General features: G+C 46.7%; 1 protein-coding gene and 1 long non-coding RNA gene across 8 annotated transcripts; one reads left to right on the top strand and one right to left on the bottom strand.

The window, feature by feature from the left end:
• Positions 1-3,939: 3,939 nt before the first annotated feature.
• Positions 3,940-5,430, bottom strand: LOC111850805 (uncharacterized). Its single transcript, XR_002839883.2, has 2 exons — positions 5,270-5,430; positions 3,940-4,503 (listed from the first exon to the last, which is right to left on the bottom strand). It is a non-coding gene; the product is annotated as an uncharacterized lncRNA (long non-coding RNA).
• aftpha (aftiphilin a) lies at positions 5,418-20,347 on the top strand. 7 transcript variants are annotated; one of them, XM_023825082.2, is made up of 12 exons: positions 5,418-5,627; positions 7,754-7,860; positions 8,917-9,085; positions 9,904-11,575; positions 15,621-15,775; positions 16,040-16,166; positions 16,267-16,323; positions 16,427-16,549; positions 16,725-16,788; positions 17,591-17,674; positions 18,387-18,510; positions 19,041-20,347. In XM_023825082.2, the coding sequence occupies exons 4-12, from the start codon at positions 9,941-9,943 to the stop codon at positions 19,189-19,191; spliced, it is 2,520 nt and encodes an 839-aa protein (XP_023680850.1). In that variant the 5' UTR covers positions 5,418-5,627; positions 7,754-7,860; positions 8,917-9,085; positions 9,904-9,940; the 3' UTR covers positions 19,192-20,347. The 7 variants fall into 7 exon arrangements, with proteins under 7 accessions (XP_023680850.1, XP_023680851.1, XP_023680849.1 ...); XM_023825083.2 differs by lacking the exon at positions 8,917-9,085 and having other exon boundaries at positions 7,754-7,818; XM_023825081.2 differs by lacking the exon at positions 8,917-9,085.
• Positions 20,348-23,897: the final 3,550 nt, after the last annotated feature.

The raw sequence follows: 23,897 nt of genomic DNA, 5'->3' as shown, positions 1-23,897 counted from the left end.
GTAAGCGTGATAAAGTTGAATTTGGCGGGAAATTCATAAGTCTCAGTGTAACTAACAAAATTGTTATGGTATGATATTTATGCAATATCACTCACTCCAGTAATCTAATCATTATTTCCTTGAATATTTCAAGTGGAAAAAGCAAATATATGTTTTGTTTTCTTCTACCCAAGTGAAATACTGCAGTGATGTGACAATGACTGTTTGGTTCAATATGAATGTCACCCCTCCTTTTGATTGTAAAGAAGTGTGGACTCCTCAGGCCTATTTCACAAAGCAGGATTTCTTGCTTAGGATTTAAGGTAGTCTGTGCTAAATGTAAGCGAACAAAGATGAAGTCCATCTAGCTCAGACTACCTTAAATCCAACAAGTTATCTGGCTAAGCCAGAAATCACTAAAGCTTTGTGGAACACCCCCCTGGTCTGAATATTGTGAATGTAACATCAGTGCTTTTCGCGGTTAAATTAAAACAATGCTTTCTGTTGTCTGAACATAATTATTTTGACCTATAGATATGCACTGTACTTTAGATTAACAAGGATTTTTTTTAGTATAATGTATTTGACACATGCTCAAAACCAGCTTCTTCTAACGTGATTTGATATTTAGCACAAAAAGGGCATAGTTGAACCCCTAATGGTATATTATTGCCCTTTGTATACTTCACTCACTGCGTTGCATTTGTACAGCAGTATTTGTATGCACAATCACATTTTTCTCTATAAATTTTGAGGCCTGTTGCTATGTGAATATGAGCTGATAATTACTATTTTGTGTAGTACATATAATGTGAACAGAGATTGAGCACCACCTTCGAATCTGGAACTGACAATGGAATTCTTTACCACTCTTTTAAATGAGAATGTCTGAACTGTTTAGTATTCATTAAGATAATAATATTTTAAAGAATATAGGTAAAAATATATATATATACTATATCTTTTGTATAAGGCGTTCAATCAAATAGAGGTAGTAGATAAAAGAAGGTCATGGGATAAATTTACATATTTAACCAAAGTTGTCCCCTATTTTATTGTGTTTATTGTAATTCTAGCAATCTGTTGCTGTATCAGCCAGCCATTTTATTTAATGGAATTATACGGCAGTGTTAGGCAAAAGGCTGTTTGTAATGGACACTCCCCGCCCGTATTCTGTAATTGTTTCTAAAGGTGCTATTTCCCTGCTCTTTTTGCTTTGTTTTTAATTTAACATATCCGCTTAATAAAGTGCAGATATTCTATTTGTCAGTGTGCGTTTAAGCATCGGCGATAACGCCGTTCACATTATTATTTAAAATTTCTATACTTTTCCAGTGACATCTTCTGGTATCCGGAAGTGTGAAGCCGATTAACACATTAAAGTACATTTCCTGTGTTGGCTGTAAACTGAGCTCTGTTATACGTCAAGGGTAAACACAGAACAATGTTCAAAATGGCTAAGCCAGTTTAAATGGCTTAACAAGTAATATGAGTCGCCCTTTCAGGTTTTGTCAGATACTTAAAAACTGTATTTTGCTGCTAAATACTCAGAACAGCAAATATCTACAGGCTGTATCTAAATTTTTTGTCTGTGCAGTGGAATATTTTTTAATAGGTAAGTCATATAAGTACTGCTTATATACAGTACTGATGTTTAAAAATGAAAGTTTGGCTTTACCTATCACTCAGACTGCCATAACATCCGCTCACACAATGCTGCACACAATGCTGTATCTATGCAATAAGTTGGAAGATATTGATCTCTGCTGCTCTATTCTCTGTTTTTTTTTCCATTTTCTGAATAACAATTAACACTAATATAACTTAAAGTCAAAGACACCAATGGAAAGCTCTCCGCTGAGGAGGAGTTTCTAGTTTTGAAGTCACCCAGTTTATCATCTTGAAGCCTTGGGAATTTTTTTCCTCTTCTTATCTTAGGGTGCGATAAATTGTACTGCTGGTTTATGTTTCCTGCAGTTAGGAGTAAAATAAAATACCACATATGATCTGCATTGCAGCAAAGGACGGTTTGTTGGGAGGTAAGAAGGGCTCACAAAATGATAACGAAATCGATTTAAAAGTGTTTCAAACCCGGCTTCTGGGATTAGTAAAGGATAGAATCTCTTCATGATATGGGTCTTGACAAAATTGCTACATTCCCTCATCAATGCAGTCTTAAATCATCGAGTTGGGATGTGCCCCTGTCAGAATGCTTAATCTTCTTCCAACACATCTATCCCAGATCCCAAAATTGTAAAATATTAATACAGTAATACAAAACAGTTCCTCACTCATCCTAACAGAGCCAGAGGTGAGCAGAGCCTTTAAGAGTCAGAATTAGATACCAGGCTCCGGTGGGACACAAGGCTGCGTCCTCAGAGAATGCACTGTCCAGCTAGCGCGGTCCTGCTCTGACACCTTCAACCTCTCCCTGACTTAGTCAGTGATCAACCCTTTTTTTCTAGAAAGCCATGCATTCGAGAGAGCTGAATGATTACTGACATGTGGCACTGACGTCTGTGGGCATGATGTTCCTTGAACGATTAGTCAATTCACACATCTCCTCTTCTCTTTCTTCTAACTTGGACCTCTTCCAATTCGCTTACTGCTTAACCGATCCAGAGATGATGCCGTTACTATGACCATGCACACTGCTGCAACGCAGCAGTAGCGATACCTATGAGAGGATGTTCTTCATAGATCACAGCTCTGGATCTCAATCATTTCTGGCCACACATGACGGTACTGCCATGCATAGCTCTAATGTTGCTGTTAAATTTTCTGATGGTACAACCATCCTGGGCCTCATCACCAATGGCAACGAGAAAGCCTGCAGAGAGGAGACTGGTGCCTATTCACAGTGGTGCCTCGATAATCTTTGCCTCAACAACATCAAAATGAAGAAGATGATTGTGGACTTCAGAAAGTTGCATGGGGATTTGCAGGCCCTCATATACATTGATGAAGTTGAAGTGGAAAGAATCAGAAGCTGTAGGTTCCTCTGTGCACATCGATGATCTTTTCTGGTCCTTCTACTCGAGCACAGTAGCCAAGTCCGTGCTCAAGAGGCTCTCCTTCTTGTGCAAACCTAATTAAGTATGACATGCCCCTTCACATCCCCACCGATTTCTACAGGTGCATCATAGGGTGTACTCGCACGAGGTCATCCGTACCGTGCCCAAGCACGTTTGACCCACAGTACATTGGATCGTGCCCGGACCTGCTTGAAGAGATGGGCTTGGGCATGGTTCACATCTCCTGTGATCGCTAACCTCGCCCGAGCATGGAACACAGACGTGACGTCAATGATGCAACTTGCACACCCAAGTGCACATATACGTAAAGTGGACCTGGACGGAAAGGATCGGATAGGCTGTACAGACCACGTAACGACAAACATTTAACAAACAGGGTGGGGTCATTTTGGTCTAGGGCAGAGGTGCAGTGTTTGCTGGAAATTCGGACTGACTGGAATATCCAGGAGCAACTGGATACAGCACACAAAAACTGTGAGATATCTGGTAAAGTACAGGACTGTCTTATATGTGCAGCACAAATAAACAAAAAATGCTGCATTGCATATTGGACCTATGAAATTTTTACAATACATTTACATACATAGAAGAAAAATATCTACTGGCGCCCCAGCAGTTAGAGGACGATGAACAGTCTAAGAACTAACTGAAGCAGCCAAATAAAGACTATCATCAAGCTAATATGAGGTCCAACAGTACAGGGGTGTGAAGAGGCCCTAAAAAGTTGGAACATAATTGGATTGGTTTGGGTTGGGGGGCAATATGATATGTTTGCATGGGGCCCAAAATCTCAAGCAGCGCCCCTGGACTGTAAACAGATCGCAACACATTTCAGGGTACATGTCTTGCTGAGGATGATTTCTGTAATTAACAGAAGGATACAATAGACTGCTAGAAGAAGCATAGTTACAAATGGAGGTATGACTGTCATTGCAGGAAAGGAATTTATTGTACTTGGTATGGATCATAATGTAATTCTGAGGTACAAGGTGAAGAAGTTGGGTACAGACAAATCAAACAAGGAGACCTGAAAAAAACAGAGCACAGATTCAAGAAGCAAAAACCTAACAATCAAGGAAAATACTAAGACTGACATGTAACACAAAATGTATAGAAAATGTATAGAAACATCTGTAATTTTCCACTCATCTGGAATGTAATGATGTAAATGAGTTTCCTTCAGAGTGCCTGGGCTCAGCCTTAGAGATTGGGTGAGGAGCTGACATTAAGGAGGGGCTCAAAGTAGATCCGCTGTTCCTCCACATCGCAAGGAGCCAGCTGAGGTGGTTCAGGCTAGGATGCCTCTCTGGTGAAGTGTTTCAGGCATGTCCAATCGGGAGGAGGCCCCGGAACAGACCCAGGATACACTGGAGAGGTTACGTCTCTCAGCTGTCCTGAGAACGCCTTGATATTTCCCTGGTGGAGCTGGAGGAGGTGGCTGATGAGAGGGAGGTTTGGGCATCCCTGCCTAGACTGCTGCCCCCGAGACCTGGATGAGCGGCAGAAAATGGGATGGATGCATGGATGGAATACAAAGATACATCGGAATTTTCCATCGTTATTAAACTTGTCTATAACAGCCCTGTAAAAAAAACTGCAGCTTCCACATTTTTTTTCAAAAGAGGACTCCAGCTCCCAAGTAACCAAAGAGGTCATTATATCTGAAACAAAACAACTCACTTTTTTGTGTATTAATGACAATACAAGTGGGAGGGATGTGTTAACAGGAATGTATAGTGTCATCTGTGTTACTGCTACTATGGCAATTACCTCCCACATCACTAGCCAGAACTAATGATCCTGTTCTTAATTTACTTCAGGCCTATGATTCACTCCCTTCAGAAGCTAATACCTCTAACGGATTATTGCACCTTTTCCACAAAACTAATATTACATAATATCTCAATAATCTAATATTTCTGTTCCAATCCATCAATATCTGTCGTCTAAAAGCTTATCTTGATTACGGGGACCTGAATTCTATCCCAGGCACAAGGGGGTCTGCAGAGATGTTTAGTAAATTGACGAAATGCCTATATCATTATCCGACATCGAAAAATACTAAATGAGGAACCCCCCCAAAAAAAAAGACTGATGCGTAAATATGTATGTAGCAGCACAGAACCTTTCTCAGATTTAAGTTGCAGTGTGAAAAGAACAGTCTTAATTAGCAACAGTGAAGCTCCACAAATATATAGCACAGAAAGTGGTCAGCAAGAAGTCGACGTCGTTGTATATGTATTATAAATATATACCACACTAAGTGACTGCCGGTGGCAGAAAGACGACAAAGTTGAACGCCTCACTTAAGGAACGCCTCAGCAAAACTGATCCCGGAAGTGCCCCGTTGACACCGTCGCCCTGGAGAAGTAAACAACAGTCCTAGCCGACCGGAAGTGACGAGAGCGCCGTTGCATGCTGGGTAAAAGTGAACCGAGACTCCTACGGGGAAGGGGAGAGGGCTTTGCGAGTGAGAGCCGGCTGCTTTAACCTTCATTTACATGAGCACAAGTGTAGGAGTTTTAATAGCCCCGCTTTCTATCGATGCCGTCGGGCTGTGGGGACTCTGCGCTGCATCCGAACCATGAGAGTGAACCACAAAAAGACTTAAAGGTACGCCGGGTGATTTCTTTGTGTACTCTCCCTCTCTGTGCCTGAGAACCCGGGCAGTCTCCCAGCTAGCTAAGCCGCTCTAGCCGGGAACGGGAAAGGGAGTCGTCACTCGCGGAAACCCGAGCCAGGGCCTCATTAAAAATGAAAGGCCGGCTTCTCTGTCATCGCGTTCGGGTTTCGGCCCTGGAAATGTTCCGGGTGACATAGGAGCTGGTCTCGCTTGCTGCGACGTCGGCCGACATGGGAGTAGGTTCAGGGCCTATCCCGGTCCGATGGGCAGGGGCGCCGGGCGCTTGCACGGGTCGTTAGGTGGGGTAGCTAGCCAAGCCACTGTGTCTGTGTTTTAACCGTTTTACTGGACACGATAAATGCGCCAAGCGGGTAACTTTATTCGAAGGTAGTATGGTGTCCGATTGAGTTTGGCAGCGAAGTGCTGAATTATAACGTACCTGACAGCTGTCACCAGGCAGGCAGTTTAAGCTGTCACGGTTGGTTATCGGAGGCATTCGCTGGACATCTTTGTTAAAGTTTGACAGCGGCCTAATTTTCTTTTTTGGCACATATCAGCGGACGGTATCCTACGGATTCCCGTTGACTGCTTCAACTACGCATTAAGTGATGAGAGATTTATAACTTGAACAGTTTTAAGTCAACGCAAGTACACGCCTTATTGGGAAAGTTTTCTATTTTTTTGTGAAATACTACTTGTAGGGAAGTGAAGCAGTGAAATTAATTGCCGCTCTGGTGTAATAACGCTTTGTGTTTGCCTGTTACCTTTGACTTCAGCAAAACTGCTTATGTCCTAGAGGCCAAAATCGTAAAATACCTTCATACAATAACAATTTAATTAGGTTCCCTGTAATTTAATCCTGTATTGGTATTGTTTTAGTTTTAGTTGTATTTAAGAAAAAGCTGCACGATAGCGGTAACTTGAACCGAATAAAGCTTTTCTTACATATGTCTTGTATTATGATAGTGGAGCTTCGTGTAGCAGCGGGACGAGCGAAGTATTTCATTTTCTGTTATTATATTTACAAGCGAACTTTTACGAGACAGTTGTGTATAGTCTGAGACAAGCGGAGAGTTTTTACGTAAAGGTGGTGTCAAACAAAAATGGAGCACAAAATGGAAATAAATATTTGCTGTAACCTAGCTGCTGCATTGTAATGAATAGAATGACAGCCTTCCCATGGACACGTTACACATCAGCAAATGACACCGAAGCATAAACACAATGTGACATATTTCATGGTCCTTAATTGTTTATGGAAGATCTGCGTAACTGTTTATGGCATAAGTAGGTAAACCAGTTTGCCACATATCCATTTTGTATGGGATATTCAGATTTTATTTTCAAAAAATTTTCAGGAAGACAAACAGAGTTATCTTAAAATGAGCATCCCAGATAAATAATTGTGTGGCATTGGAGTAAACGGACATTAATTTGGGGGTATTCTTGAAAACATTTTCGATGAACACTAGGCAAATGTAGAGTTGGAAATAAGTCATTGTGGAAAAGGCAGATGTTTTGTGAAATAATTAGCATTTACTCACCTGATGCTCACTCTCTTGGGTTGGGACCCTTCTTGTAAATAGTGGTATTGGCAATAAAAGCAGTTGGTACAGAGAACTCTTGGATGTTACACTCTGTGTTTATTAAGCTCAGTTTTAGGATGAAGCTATATCTGTCCCAGCAAGAATTGTTTTTCCAAATATTTTCAACAACTAAGTTTTCAATGTAAAGTTTTGATCAAGTACTGGTATAATTTGAGGTGATATGAAAAATGCTCTTACAATCAGATTGACTTTATAAGAGAGATGATATATTCCAGGAAAGGAATATATGTTTAGTTTTTTATTCTTTAAATAAATCTTTGTATTTACGTAGTGTTAGTTTTCTCTGATTTTTTTAAAACCGTCTAGTTCTGCTTTCTAGAAGTCTCCTTTCCATTCAGTCATCTTCCTGTCAATAATTTTAAAAAAGCAACATGTTAAAATGTCTAAAAACGCCCACTTTATTGTTGGATACTCAGCCTGTTGCTTGAGACAGGAACTTGAGAATGCATGAGAATTCTGTACCCGGTGCCATCGTATTCACCATAGCATCGTGCACGGTGTTCCATCAGGGCTCTGATTGGGTGCCTGACCTGGGGACCCCTCACTAGCGGACAGAAGCCCAAGGCCAACGCCGGTATGCTTGAAGCAGTGTCATCGTTTATTGTGATGTTTTGAGGTACTTGAAACTTTATTGCTGCTGTTACATTGGTGTTTTTCTTTGACTACCAAAGATGTGCATGAAAACATGTTCTGTATGACCTAATTGTGTTACTTTATTGTAGCTTTCCTGACCATTGTTGATCTTTTTATGTTCAGATAACTGATTTGAGGGTGATTTCTGTTACTGTGGTAACACTATGGATGTGTTAAGATGTGGAATTTGTCATATTTCTGTACTACTTATGTTGATAGTATTATTTTTATCTGTTTTAACCTGGTTATCATTAATAATCAGTTAAATATTAACTTGCTCTCAGGCTCGTGTCTGCAGCTTGCTTTGAGTAACATGAAAATAACTGTCCAACCTGACTTCATTCCATGTCTTGGTTTATGCCTTTATCCATCGCTGAGGGAGCTCTCGTTATACTGGTACTCGCACCTTGTTAACTCCTGGTGAGTCTCAGCATCTCCAGATTTGTCCATTCCATTATCGCTTAATTGCAGTCTAAAAGAACACTATCCTTCCGCTGTCCCACGCTCTGACGGCTGTTCAATTTCTCTTGACCGCATGCTCGGCTGGGCCGGGAGAGGAGCAGCATTCAGGGCACCCCTCCCTTTGGCTTGTTTGAATTGGGGCCCTCCGTCAAATCTCCAGACCGTGGGAACCGTGGACTTTATCTAGGTATAGAGCAGATATCACAGCTGAGAAACGGGTACTATACTTAAGGGGCAGCTGTTTTCACTTTTCACGGTTGTCTGGTTTGCTGGAATGTCCAAGGTTTGTCTTTATTTGACCTGACCATTGGCAGAGGAAACTTCAGATGGTGTATGTATCTCACGACCAGAATATTCTCCAATGTGATCTCCAATGTGAGCGGTTTGATTAAGTGCATCATTTTGAAGGGTCCTAATGGATAAAGATAATTTAACTTCACATGCCAGGCGTTTTCTGTTCTGTTGTTACCTGACACTGTGCCATGAAGAACACCAGCCCAGTGTGTGGTTTTTTTCGCTGATCGTAAGCACAAATCCACTTCGGTGGGCACAATAACGACTCCATCCCTGCTTCCAGACTCGCTGACGACGTTGAGCGGGCCACCTAGCATGGCTAGCCCTCTGCAGAAACGGCCGATCACCTCGTCAGCTTGGGGAAATTCCAGATGTTGCACGGTTCTGGCAATACTGTACACACATTGCTAGTGTCTCTGGGCTTGTCCCCTGAGACTCTTTACTGGGCCAAGGTCAGTCAGAGAAGCCGTTTGTTCTGTTTACTTACCCACAAGGCCTGTCGTTGTCCACGTGTAGTTGGCTCACTCACTTTCCTTAGTTCATTACCCTTCCCTGGCAGGGGTGGAAAACGAATAGACTTCCTGACACATTTGCCATGGATCAGCATAAACGTACGGGGGCTGCTACTTTCTGCTGCTTTTTAAAATAGTCTGAATGCGTTTCCCTGTGATGGTGAACCGAAGCCAATCTGATGCTGCCCAGAATACTTTTGTTCCTAAATAGGTATAAAACACTGAGATGAGATGAGTTCAAATGTCATTTAGAATCTGGCTGATTAGCACTGAAGTTAGATTTTTCTTCTGTAGTAATGATCCTTTAAAAAAAATAAGGAGATGTTAATCTGCCATATTCCATGTCTTAAATAATTGCACACATTTCCTTACAGTAAACCTAAAATTTTGTGTCTGTTCTAGGTTTTACTGGGAGGTTGAGGTAGTTTTCATTTGAAAACAATTTCAATGTTATATATTTTAAATAGAAATGTAAAGTTTAAAATGGAATGTCTGCATTGGAGGAAAAAGACTTTCATGCAATATCCTGATTATTTAAATAACATTTTATATTCAGTTATGTGTAGTTATACTGACTTTGTTTATACTTTTTTTTTTTAAATCATTGCATTTGAATCTTTGCTGTTTTCTTCTTGACCTGGTCTTCACAAGAAGCAGCGCTTCCCTTCTGTTAAGGATGAGACCAGCAATGAGGAGTTTGAAATGTACAGGAGAGCTTTAATCATAAGGTGTAATGTGAACGTTGTTGTCCTCCGCAGGTGTGAGTGCAAAGCCTTGACACGCTGCCGCGGGACCATGGAGCCAGAGGCGGTGCGCATGTACTCCTCCTCCCCGCCTCCGCTGGATGAAGGAGCAGAGGATGACGACGACGAGTTCGGCGACTTTGGAGGCTTCTCCGGGGTGCCGTCTAGCGTCAGCTTCACAGAGTTCGACACTCCCGCCGCCTTCGGCCAATCGCAGTCCGCGGCGGACACGTCGCCCCCCAGTCTCTTCAACAACGGCGGGGCCACATTCACGGACCTGGGCCCGGGGCCTTTCGGCAGGGGCTCAATGGAGGACGACTCTGTGTCGTCTGACACCGACGTCCAGGGCGCCGATTCCTCCAGCAGCTGGGACGGCCCCCTCCCTGGTAAAACAGCGGCTGCCGAGGACTGGAAAAAACCAGCGACTCTGACCCAACCAGGCACGTGTTTGAGCTCCTCTAACCGGGAAACGCGTGGCGGTCGGACTGCAGCCGAGGCCGCAGACTGTAACGGGGGCGTCCCTGTTACTGAGGTCCTCACAAATGGGTTCACGGCATTCGACGCGCAAGAAGCTGGCTCCGCCCAAAGCTCTGTCCACCCCCACAAAAAAGGGAGTGCCCCCGTCACCCCACTGGAGTGCCGCTCCTCGAGCCCCGTCGATGAGTTTGCGGATTTCTCTGCCTTTTCCAGCACAGTCATGCCGGGGGACTCCAGTCAGGGAACAGATGCAGCAGAGCACAGGGATGGCGGTGATGGAGGGAGGTTACTAGGTGATGGGGCGGGGCCAGCGCGGGCCGACTCGGCAGCGGGGGTTGGAGACACTGGGGCAGCAGCCTCTGCCGAATCCCCCTTGGGGATGAGGGAAGGCCTGAGTAACGGGGAGGGGGGCTCTCACACAGACGGTGACTTTGAGCAAAGGGACGTGGAGCCAGGTACTGCACGCCTGGGCTCAGAGGACTCCACACTGGAGAATGGCTGCGAGGAGGCTGCAGCAAGGGGGCCGGACACAAGCAAAGGCGGGGCTTGGCCTTCGCTGTCAGAGGATAGGCTGGAGGACCTGGAAGGGGCGGAGCTCCACTGTGCTGTTGATGACACTGTGTCCAATGACAGACTGGAGGACTCTGGAGACTTTGACAGGACTGGTCCTGCTTCTTCACCGACGCCCTGTAGAGGGCAGACACCTTCTGACTCTGGACAGCCTGCAGAAGATGACGAGGACTTTGGGGACTTTGGGGACGCGACCACGTGTGGCCACCAGGGCTTTGCCGACTTTGACCGGGCGGGTGATGGCGACCCAGCCTTGGCCGGGGAGCCAGAAGGGGACTCTGAGGCCCCCGGGCAGTGTCCTAATGAGGAGGACTTTGGGGAATTTAACTCTCCAAAAGACCACAGGGGCGTAAAGGATGGCGACGGCGAGGAATCTCAGTTTGCAGATTTCCCCGCCAGTGACAGTTTTGCGGACTTCAGCTCCGCCCCGGTCGGTGCCGACCCAGATTTCGACATGGGGTGGAATGCTTTCGGGGAGCAAGAGCAGGGTCAGGACCAGGGAGGAGATGAATCCTGGGCGGCCTTTGGACCGGAGCAAAGCACTGCTGATGCAGAGGAGAGTGAAGGGCAGTGGCAGGGCAGCGCTTCTCCCTCAGCGCCCCCTCCTGGCAGCCCACAGACCTGCAGGAGAGCCAGCTTAGTAAGTGTTACTTAGTTCCTCTGTGTGTTCAGTTTGAGCAGCAGTAAAGTTCCCATTTGCGAATGTCTTTTTTTCCCGGCAAACCACACCTTTAAAGTCAAACTCAGCAGATGATGTAATACTGCAAGATCCGGTTGACCTTCAGTGACCTTCACACGCTACCACCACCTAAGATACGTGCCCACGTCCCGATCCTATCTCAGGAATGTTTCCCGACTGGTCGATCCAGATCTGCCACAGACTGCACTCCATGCCGTCATCCCTTATGTATGACATCCTTGTCTCACTCTTTGTAGCCTAAGTAGGTTTCAGTTTCCGGGTGATGGATCGTATTTCAGGAAGGGCAGCTGTGCTACTCAAGGACTGTCACGTTTCCTGCACGTCCCCTCGGTAAAAATCGAGGGACTGGTTTAGGCTAAAATGTAGCTACCGGATAAACATTAGCTAGCAACGTCACTCAAAGTGCTCATTTACTGCCCATGTAGCTGAGAAGCTGCAGCAGTACCGTGAAGTGCAGGGACGGTCCAGTGTGCAGGGCGGCCTTGAACTGACCTCTGCAAGCCGGCCTCTGAGCAAGGCCTGTGCTTTCATCACTGGCTGCTTTTGTTCTGATGATAGGGAGACTCACTGAAGCACAGTGGCCTTTCCTCACAACAGCCTTCTCTCTGCGATCAAACCCTTGACTCCCAATGGCCTCCAGCAGGCTCCTGTATCCTCCTCCACTCCACAGTCATGCCGCTTTCCCGCTTCGGCAGTTTTTCCTCCGTATAAATCTTTTTCCTAGAGCGGTTCTTGTCTTCTGCTGTACCTACTTGTGGCAGCCCTTATATATTAGCACGAAGGTGACCTAGCTCTCCTGTGGTCCATTGACCTCTCTGGGCCAGTTATCTCATTCTTTACATTGACTTCAGGATTGTAGCTCTGTGCTAATGTTGACTGTTAGATGTATTTTTTTTAATGAATTAAGTGGGGTAAGAAGTAAAAGACTTAAATGAGTTGTCAGAAAGACTCTGGATAATAGCTGACAGTTAGAAAGGGATTATGGGAAATTCACCCAGCAGCCCATACTCATGGTGTTAAGTAGCGCTTACGTCTCCCTAAGCTCATTATCGCTTTTCTGTTCCCTATTCATAACCGCCAGGAACAATCTGTGCCACACAAGTCAAACTTAAAGCCTGCTGTCTCTATCTCACTTGGCCGCCTCACATGGCTTTCCGCAAATATTGTTTGTTAGGGGTTCAGCTGACATATTGGACCTGTGTCCAATAAATCTCTGAGTTATAATATATTCTCCTCGGGGCCCCCCAGATAGTCCACATTTTCGCTCCCTCCCAGCGCCGTGTAATGAGTTGGGAGGGAGCAAAAATGTGGACTGTCTGGCAGGGAGCTGGAAGGGAGCAGAAACACGGACAGTCTGGGTGTCTCTGAGGACTGGGTGGAGAAGTGCTGCCCTGCAGTACAGCAGCCTGTGCAGCCTGTGGTGCTGGTGCTTAGCAGCTCTTTGAGGATGCTGTCTGGCGGCTGTAGCCCGTGGGAAGTCCCTTTGCCTCGCCTGTGTTTCTGCATTGTACAAGGGACATCACAAGTAAAACTCAGTAAGTGTCTCTTATTCTGTTTTTACAGTCTCACTCCTGAAACAAAAAAAAAACTCCTGGAATGGCACCCTTAATTGGTGTTGGAGCAGCTGTTCCCCCCCCCCCCCAGTAGCTAATTTGATCATCTTGCTGCAAAACAAAACTCTCATTGAATGTGCCGACCCAGTGAGACCAGACTGTACAGACACTTGATTATTTTTGGCAAGTTAAAAAATTATTTTTGAAATTAACACAGGACTAACGACAGCTGTTCATTGGCACTAAACTGCATTTTGCATTCAGATTTTTTTTTGTTCAATTTAATAAATTTCGTGCTTCGGTTCATAGAAACCTTAGTGGCGTTCATACCAAGTTTAAGATTAAAATTCGCCTTGCCGTGCAATATGTGTAATGCTGTCTTGGTCATTTTGCTGGCATACACTAGCTCACTCCGAAATGGAAAAGATTGTGTAAGCGACAGGCTGCATTCTGCATATTTTCAGTCTTGTGGTTTTATTTGCATATGTGACAATATAGCCCTTGTGCAATGGGCCTATATGTATATGCAACAGAACATGTTGTGTTGTTAAATTATAGCCTGGTATATGGGGTCCAGGCTGCCCCGAGACCCTGCGCTGGATAACTTAATTTAAGATGGATGGATTGTCTGCTTTTGATACTATTTCCTGCTACTGTCACTGCTGATGTGTGTTAAGATTATGATCCGCGGTTATTCTCCCGGGTTGGCATACTGCACTGTGCTTGCTTTCTGTGATGCTTGCTTTCTGTGATGCTTGCTTTCTGTGATGCTTGCTTTCTGTGATGATGCTTGCTTTCTGTGAGGCTGGCCCGCCTTGGGGGGGGTTTAGCTACCAGGTCGGGTGGGGCTGCCCCGAGCCATCAGGAGTAGCGCAGTCCATCGCAGCCACTGACCTCCCATGATGAAATGACACGATGTCGTACATGCAAGGCTACAGTCAGAGTATTTTCCCCACACGCGTAAAACAATTTGGCTCATCTTGTAAACTGTGAACAGTGGTGCCTGCGGTTCATGAACACAATCCGTTCCAGGAAAGTGGTGGTGAACCAAATTTGTATGCGAACCAAGGCAATTTTTCCCATAAGAAAGCATTGAAATTTGATTAATTTGTTCACAAGCCTACCAAGTAATAATTGTTAATTTACTGGTTTTTATAGTAAAAACTTTAAAGAAAAACACAATATAGTGTGGCTATGGGCGGACCAAGGCATCGTGGGAGCAGAGAGACATGGAGACTTGCTTGCCGGGGAAATCACGCTCTTTATTAACGGTCCTTAACCCTTGTTTTGTTGTTGTTAATGTTAATGGTTGCATTTCCCTATTGTCGCGCGTGTGTTTGCCCGTGTCTTGTGTGAACCCGCTCCGATCCTCGCGTGTATTTAGCGTGTGTAAATCTCCCGCCATGTGTGCATCTTGCAGTTCGGCGTCTTACACAGACGGGAAACACAAGGTTGTATTTGGGTTCGGTGCTCGTTGGGTGCCTGTTGTGGTCTTTCTATTTACAATTGCGCCCCGCCAGTGCTACAGTAGTATAATAAAAGGAATCTAGTTGAGAAATCTGTTCATCAACCAGATTTTGTATGTGAATCAATGCATTTTATTCACAAAATTTTTGCCCATGAACCAAATTGTTTGTGGACCACAGACTCTACTGTACTTCCGTTCACTCCTATGTATGTTTATTATAAAAGCTGACTGAATGTTTTTTGCCCGGATTTTCAGTCAAGCCTCTGAAAGGGAGATTAGATTTAATCTGGCCCAACAGTAGGGGACATGAAAGTATCCCATGGAACGGTAACTAGTATCAGGGTGGTAAGATGCCAAGTGCACTTAGGCCTCCCTCCTGTAGAGTGCGCTACTGCACTGCCACAAGAGGTAAACATGCTTCCTGCTCTCAGATCCATTAATCCCTGTTAGCTTTAAATGCTCCTCCTCTCTCTCCCAGTGTTCCTCAGGCTTTTGTAAGGCAGGAAGTGTTTTGCTGGCAAGCGTGATTCAGCATCCCCTGCTGCCCTGACGGCCATCAGAGCCTTTGTGACGCTCAAATAGTCATCGTTTAATCACAAGTGTTCTGGGGGCTGAAGATGAATGGGTTCCAACAGTACTGTGGCCATTACTGCTCTTATTTTAATCATTACCTGTGTAAGGGCCCATTCTCTGGTTTGAGTAGTGCTCGTTTGTATTACGATCTGAAACTTTCTAACCATTTTTATCTCCCAAAATCGAATTATCAACAGACGAATATTTGCTGCAAATGCAAACGTCGCAAAATCTAGTGCTGCTTGTGAAACGTTTTGTGCACTGGAAGTAAACCTGCCCTCTCCTTTCCCCTCCGTCTCGGTGTCCGGAGTTTAGCGGCTGTCCTGACGCCCGGTGGCTGCTAATCTGTAGTCCTGTCCTGTGCACGGACTGTGTCCATTGTGCCCACTAGGTGTCGCTGGCCAGCCGGCTGGAGCGGCTGTTTCAGCTCAGCTTCCCGGATACACACGGCGCGGAGCCCGAGGCCACGGAGGAGGTCGTCTCGCTGCAGGCGATGCTGGAGCCCCCGGAGACGCAGCAGGAGAGGAGCAGCACGGCGCCCCCCGGGTGTGCATCCCGACAAAGCGCTGCACATTTGCGTTAGGTCGACTGCCGTTTGGTTGGCACTTTTGTCGAGGTTCCTGTACGATCACACGGCAGCATTAGGTCCTATCTCCTCATTCTCCCCCTGTGGCCTGATTGGCAAAGTTCTACACCCAAAATAATTAACGGGGAGGTATTTGCACTTTCCATGGCCCAGATAGGATGGGGGAGTAGACAAGCAGTGTTGGGTGTGCACTGTGTGGGTCACATGACTGTGCTGCTCCACAGGGGGTCATGGAACGTGTGGCAGCAACTGCAGGACATCCATAACGCCTTTGGCCTACGGCACCAGTGGGGTGGCTCGCACAGCAACAAGACCCTGCTCTGCTCCCTGGGCATCGACACCAGGAACATCGTGAGTTTGCCGTCGTGGTACATGACCCTCGCCCGGCTCTGTGCCAGTCCTCTGGCCTCGTTAGAGTGAGAGTTAAAGGCGGCTCTCTATGTCCACACAGCTGTTCACAGGTCAGAAGAAGCAGCCTGTGATCGTGCCCATGTACGCCGCCAGTCTGGTGAGTGTTCACAGCAGAGCCGCCGCGTTTCCCGCCGTCCATGAGCCGCGATGTCGCCATACCGCTGTGCTGGCGCATGCTAAGCCTCCCCTCGCCCTCACAGGGTATGCTGGAGCCCACCAAAGAACCCGTGAAGCCCATTTCGGCCGCAGAGAAGATCGCTTCCATAGCACAAACGCCTCCGGTCTCCCCGGAAATGGGCACTTGCCCGCCGGACCCAGGCCAGGTACGATTACGCAGCTGCCCAGGGTCCCAGCGTTGTGGGTGATTTCCACATCGGGGTCCTCTGCTGGATCCAGACGATTCCCGAATCTCCCTCTGCCACACTCAGGGCCTTGAAGAGCATGTCACGGGTCTCATTTCTGTTTTTTTTTTTTTTTTGCTGTTTTTCCTCCCACCAGCAGGAGGCGCTCCCCCCTGTTCAGTTTGACTGGAGTAGCAGTGGCCTTACTAACCCCCTGGATGGTATGTCCACCTCCGTGTTCCTCACACTTTTGTGGGCCGTTTCCACCGAGCGCCGCCCGATCTGGATAATCCTGGCCCGTTTTGGTTTGCCGTTGCCGAAGTTCTAATGGGCACCAAAGTTTGGCATTCTGATGCGCGGAGTTAACACGCCCCAGCCTCCCAGAAAACCCCCATTCATAAAACTGCTGCCAAGCTAAAATGGTTTAAAGCAGTTACACTACAGAGGCCCTTAATCTCGAGTTAAACCCAGATTTCGCTCTTTAATTTCCAAGATGAAAAGGAGCCAGTGCAGTCGATCAGCGTGTCGCTTTTTAAAAGGCAGAAAGATTATCTGGATGTTAATGAAGTGAGACGGTCCTCAGGAAACAGCAGCTTTGTAACTGAATAACACAAGTGATACGACTGAGGCATGTTTGCTGCCCTTATGACCATCTGAGGGACAAAATTTGATGTGTATTTCAAACATAGATGCGTTATGTTCATATCATGCCAGTTCATTTTACCATTGTAAATCTATATTTTCTTGCGGGAGAAGAATGGTGCTGTAGGTGTCATACGTCTGTTTTCGTGACTTTTAATATCCTCCTGCTGTCATGTTTTACTTGGTACTAATAACTAATAACCTTTTGTGTAGGATCCCTGTCTGGTTTCTAGATTAACCCAGTCTGTGTGTGGCTCACTGTGTATGTCCTGTGCTAATACCAAGCTGTGTGTAAACGGCCTCTCTTTCCGTTCCTGTACCTGTAACCCCGCCTCCTCTGGCTGCCCTCCCCCCCGCCCTTCCCCTCGCGGCGGCCTCAAGCTAGTGGAGGCTCCTCTCTGCTCAACCTCGATTTCTTTGGCCCCGTGGAGGACACTAGCTCTATCACCACCACGTCTATTCCAGGTCAGCAAGCGCGCTTGTTCTCTGTCGACCACAGACCACAGACCTGCTAACCGTGTCCCTAACCCGCCTCTGCACATGCTCTGATCTCCAGCTGGCTGGTTTCTGTCACGCAGGGCAGTGGCCGTAGGTCACCACAGCGTTCAGTTATTTATTTAATGGTCTAACTCACTTTGATTCTTGATTTTCATATGGAAAATTGGTGAAGGTCTCACCCTGCTATTTCTGGTCGATTTAGGTTCCGACCCCAGCCAGAGCTGATTATTAACCTCTCTATAAGCACATCACCTGCATGCTTTCTGCGTTGAGTGCACTAAAATGATATCCGCCTTCTGCATGAATGAAACTTCTGCTGAGGACCTGGTCGATTCAGTGACAGATGTAAACTTGGAAGTATGGCCCCTTGGCCTGGGCACGTGTGTCTCCTGTTAGCCGTGCCTCTGGACCTTCTGATGGCCTTGCCCTCTCTGCTGAAGTATGTAGATGAAAACATGCAGGTTTTCACATTGACTTCCCCCAGTGGAAAGTCCCATTGACATTTCTGATGGTCTTCAGAGTGTTTTGGTGTTTATCTGTGGGGGGGTTTGGACAGCTGGGCAGGTTTGTTAGTTTAGGCTGGAAGTAGTGGCTGTCCTGTAGCGGTATGAGGAGAGGTGACTGACCTTTGACCTGGGGGTCATGTGACGTGTCGCCTCACCCCTCTCCGCCGTGACAGGTGTGGACCCCGAGCTGTACGAGCTCACCACCGCCAAGCTGGACACCAGCGCCTCCAGCAGCCGCGTGGCCGACGCCTTCGCCCGCCTCATGTCCACTGTGGAGAAGACCAGCACGTCCACCAGGTGTTTGCACTCGTTCCCCTGCTGTCTGGGAAATGCTTCGCGTCTTGTCATCACCGTCGCGCTTTCTGTTCTGAAACCTGCCTTCATTGTAATCACATCCTATAATTAACAAAGAGCCGCAGTCAGGGGGGTTGTGTTTTAAAAGTGTAAACGTTTGGACGTTTTTGGACAGCGTGATCCCCATTGAGCAGCTAGTGAGATCTGCGGTATAGACTGAGAGGACGTTACCCCTCCGTGACCACAAGATGGAGCCAAATGGCACTATGTTTGGGGTGGCATATATGGGCTTCCGGGAGAAACAAGGTGTGTGTGCGTGTGTGTGTGTGTGAGAGAGAGAGAACGAGAGAGAGAGAGAAGGGGAGATTGGGCAGATGAGAACTGAAAGTACCAGAGCGAGGCGGGAATCATGCGGCGGCAGGAGGGAGTGGGGGCGCAGAGGAACTCACTCCAGTCGCTGCTGGCTCGTGTCTGGCTGACAGCGGGGGCACCACAGCCCGAGCTGACGTCTCTGCGTTACTCTCTGCCAACAGGAAGCCTCGCAAGGAGGAGCACCTGAGCGAGGAGGCGGCCAAGGTGATCAGCAGCCTGCCAGACCTGTCCTTCATGCAGGCCAAGGTGCTGATGTTCCCCACCACGCTGACCCCCCTGGGCACATCCAGCGCCGCCGCCACGCCCGACTGAACACCCTCGCGTCTCCGCTTCTGGTCACCCCCCGTTCTGTCCCCCCTCTCTCTCTCTCTCTCTCTCGCTCACGTCTTGCTGCTGCCCCATTTGCTTCAGAAATCAAAACCCTGAGAGAAGCTCAACTCACCGTACGGATGACAATGAACATGGAGAAATCAGAAATAAAAGCATATATTTATTTATGAACTGAAGTTCTGTGGAAGCAGTCTTGTTTATTATGAGAATCAATCTGTAAATAATCAGGGATATGAACTTCAGTTATTTTTTGGAAGATTATTCCCCCCCCCCCCCCCCCATTCCGTGCTGGGAGTGCGTCTGTCTGTGGTAGTGAGAACACTGGCTGAAGTCCTTCTTGCAAGGCCAAGTAAAGTGAATTAGAAATATATAAAAATATAAAATGATGTACATAACTTGAAACCACACTGCCTGCAAAATCCAGCTGAATGTTTCCTGTTGTGTTAATTGCCTTGGTTTTTATTTTTTACTGTATGTAGATTTTATCCTGAAATTGATTTTTTTTTTGTCCATTCGATTTCTGTCATTGTGCTCTTTTTTGTTTTGTTTTTGTTCGTTTGTTTGTCGGATGATTTCGTTTGTCGTCGTCTGTGTCTGCATCTCCCGACAATTATGCCCCTGTGGCCGCTGGACAAAGATGTTGTCTCGCTGTCGTTTCTGCTGTGTGAAGGTAGGGTTGGCGTTCTCCATTCGAACCACTGGTATTTTTGGATAAGAAACAAACCGGAATGTGAGTTACTGAAGAGATAATCAGCTCAAAATGACAAGGAATGAGGGACCAATATGTACTCACTCATTTCTCTTTTTCCACGATGTTAAGTACTTGTTTGCCTGTCCTGTTTTTGTCCCTGCCTTTTTGTTTATGTTCTACTACTGTAAATCTGTTTTTAGAAGGATTTTGCACATTGTAAAGATGAAGTGGATGTAATCATAGTTCGCTGTGGCTTTAGACTGTGTACAGTAAAACTATGGACTGTAAAATGTATGGGAAAATTCCTATGGAAAAAGTCAATACACTTGAAGAGCCTGTCAAAAGGTTAATATGCATGCCCAGGTTCTTTTCTGACTTAAGTGTGTAAATTTTAGTGTACACAGGAAATTAAAATAATTTAAGAGAACGCATTGTTCCTGCTTTGCACTGCGTGGAGACCTTGTTTTTTTTCACTCCACCCCTTGTTTAGCCATTTTGAGGATGCGTGGTGTAGGTTGGGGGGTCCAGTTCCCCCCAGTGTTGGTCTAAACTGTCAATCAGATACCTCCCTCTCTGATGAGGGGCTCTTAGATATTCATGGTTCTGAGGATTTGCGTTCCAGCAGCGGAGAACTGGGCTGACTTCAGTACAGATGTCGCCGCAATTAAACACATGCCTAATTTTCACTTTAGCTTTGTAGTTTTGGTGATTGCGGGGAGGGCCGGGCAGGCGGGGGGGCTGAAATTCAGGTGGAGTTGGATGACCATGAGGCGCATGATTTATAGAACCATTTAATTAGACCCCAGCTGAGGACCAGGTCACTTATTATCCCAATAATTACAGCTGTTAAGCCCAGATGCAAACCACAGTGCATGGAGCCCTACCCCTTACTGACCCTTTTTATGGTAATGGATCATATTCGTTCCAAATTTACGAGTAATGCAAAATACGTGTGGGAGTTGGAGTGATTGCTCATACTCTGTGTTGAAGGATGGCTTTTCGGCGTGTGGGACAGGAAGTAGTCGATCTGTAGTGAGAAAGGAGGGAAAGTAAAAGCGTAAAAATTGGCCGTGTGCTGAGGTGCTCTCACATGGTCTCTGTGCCGTTTCTGTGATCGTTAACGGGGAGCCACCCACTCGGACGCCGCCCTGAACGATATCGCCGTTGAAGTGCCGCCGTGATGTGAATCGGCTGCTCCCACACACTTCCGACGCCCGCCGGCCGGCTCCCACGCCGCGGCACACCCTGATGGCTGCCGTTCCCACTCACCCCCCCCCCCCCCCCCCCTGTAAATGAGAGTGACCTTTGAGAGGCTTGGGGACAACATTCTTTAGGCCCGTATTTCCGGAATGAGACCACAGCTCTGGGATTTAACGGTCTGCTTAACAGGAGAGATGGGTCCAGGTGCTGCTGTAGCGCGAGGTCTCCGATTGCGCTCCTCTGAGTGATTAAGTCTATCTTTGGCATGGCTCCACACTGATACTGCATTTGGAGAAGCCAAAGTTCGGTAAAGGTGTAGGATGTATTCACGAACCCACACAGGAAGTCAGTGGTTTGCGTGTAGTTGTTTTCTTTTTGTACTGAGACAATGACTGCGTCATTCAACTATAATTTACGTCCCATCTGAGCCATTAGGTGTGATGTGCATGCAGCATTTGGCGGTAAGCCAGACAGGTCTAACCTTGAGTCGGATATTTCCGCCATGATGAACTAGCGGCTCGGGGGGGGCGGGGCGGGGATCTCGGCGAAAGACCTGAATCTCTTTAGTGAATGAGATCCTAAACGGAAAGGTTTGCCGTCTCTGTGCTGTGAGCTATATGCAAAACCAAAAGAGAAAAAAAAAAACACAATGTGTCAGCAAAAGTGGAAAGATGCGGAAACTGGGGCGATAATAGCACCATTTAAACTGGCTGGGTTCCTTCGGTTTTCCTACAACCCAATCCACCTGCTACATGCAAGCATGTAGAACAGGAAGAGGTGCCTGTTGGTGATATAGAGATTATGTGAAAATATACATTTTCTTTTTAATACTGCTGCAAAGCGATATCACAATGAGACATGACACATCGCTTGACCAGTAGATTTCTGTTCTTGTAGTGAGGCAGTGCACATAATGGCCTGCGGGGGCAGCAGAGAGGCCAAACTAGCATTACGTAAACCTGTTTCTCCCGAAAGCATGCTGACAGAAGCCAGTGGCTGGAGAAGGTGGGAGTGGCTCATATCACCCGGTGCTGCTAGAGGCGAACATGACTGTTTGGAGATCAGAGGCTCAAAACAAACCTGGAGGGAAGTGGAGGGGAATTTGGGCTCCCTGATAGGAAAAGCCGCAGGAAACACCTGCCCAAGAAAGCATGCCTGTGTTTTCTATGTCTCTCGATTGGGCGACCAATTTTGGTGCAAAAAAAGGGATTCCCGCCTTGTAAATATGGTGCTGCTTTACTGCCAGACCAGAGCGGGGAGGTGGTGTGGGATTACCCTGCCCAGCCCCATTCCAGTTCCATGGAGATTCCCACTGAGCTTCCAGTGGACCTTCTGTCTCCAGCCTGCAGCCGCTTAAGAGCTCCCCATTCTCCCTCCATGTAAATGCACATACCTCACTGCTCATGGAGTCTGTGAAGGTGGCTTGGTCTTTTCCGTACATGTCCGTTGCCGCATGCCTCGTACATGTCGTCCTCTCTGCCTTAATAAAGGTCTGTTTAATCCCTTTTTCCAAGCAGTAAAGCCAGTGGACCTGCAAGCAAGGCAGACACTATGCCTTTGAAACACAGACCGCAGTATCCAGGCCATGAAATTCTCCATTTTCTTTCTCCCTGCATTAATATTTAAAGGACATTGTGGGGGAACGGCGGCGGCGGTGGGGGGGGTCCAGACTCCCTGGTATTTATCTGTCTCGCAGTACATGCTTCATAGAGGGGGTGTCCCAGTTACCTAAGACATTGGCAGGCTCACACCAGCACAGAGCGTGCTGAGCCCCCCTCAACTGAGACCGACCAGTCGTTAGGTTCAGTGAAGGCGCACATCAATGATGTAATTAAAACCGTTCATTGGATGGACAGGCCGTTGGGATTGTGCCTCCCATGACTGACCACTGTCGAGTCCTCCCGATTCCGGAGTGAACTCTGGGCGTCTTCCCTCCAGATCCTCGTCCCACGTGTCCCATTACAAGCCCCCCCCCCCCCACGCTCCCGACTCGGTTTCCATGTGAACACAGCATCTCGGAGTCCTGCAGGCGGACGTCAGTGTAATGAGAGGTGACGGCTCAGCTCCGTCTCCCAAGCTCACTCGAGCGTCTCCGGCTGCAGACGCACCAAGCATCAGCACAGACGTTTCACCGATTACAGACCCACAGCAATGAGAAAAAGGAGGCATTGTACAAATGAATTATCAGGGTGAACAGAATACAGCTGGTTATTGATAACAGCCTTTCTGAGTTTGCTGGGGAAAAGATGCATATTTGTAAAAATACAACTAAACACTCAGCTAGAGTAAGAAAATATTTAAATTATATAAATGCAACTTGTTAAAGATGTACAGCAGACATCAAAATAATTATATAAGCAACTTGTGACTTTTATGACCATTTCACAGATGCACGTAGACACTTGCAAACCCACAGCAGCAGGTCGCCGTTCTGTCATTAATGCTGTGCCTTAATGTGTTTGCGTGTTCTAAAGCAGGTTCTACCCCCCACGCTGTCTGAAGGGGGAATGTGAGGAACACAGCTGCAAAACAAAAAAAATGTAATAATACAATGGACATACAAACATGAGGTCATGCTCTGATAAATCCACCCCCTCCCCCACACGCGTTCCGGCGACATGCCGGTAAGCTAAAAATGTCCGCTGGTGTGGACACAGCACCCAAAATAGATTCCAGGGAGCAGTGACTCATGGGTAAAAAAAAAAAAAAAGAGTAGCAACTGTTGACACTGGTAGTTGTGCCTGAAACGGGGGGGGGGGGGGGGGGATTTTAATAATGCAGATAGAGAATAGGATAT

This window comes from Paramormyrops kingsleyae, chromosome 20 (genome assembly GCF_048594095.1).
Source record: "Paramormyrops kingsleyae isolate MSU_618 chromosome 20, PKINGS_0.4, whole genome shotgun sequence".
NCBI lineage: Eukaryota > Metazoa > Chordata > Actinopteri > Osteoglossiformes > Mormyridae > Paramormyrops > Paramormyrops kingsleyae.
This window is presented reverse-complemented; position numbering and strand designations above follow the sequence as displayed.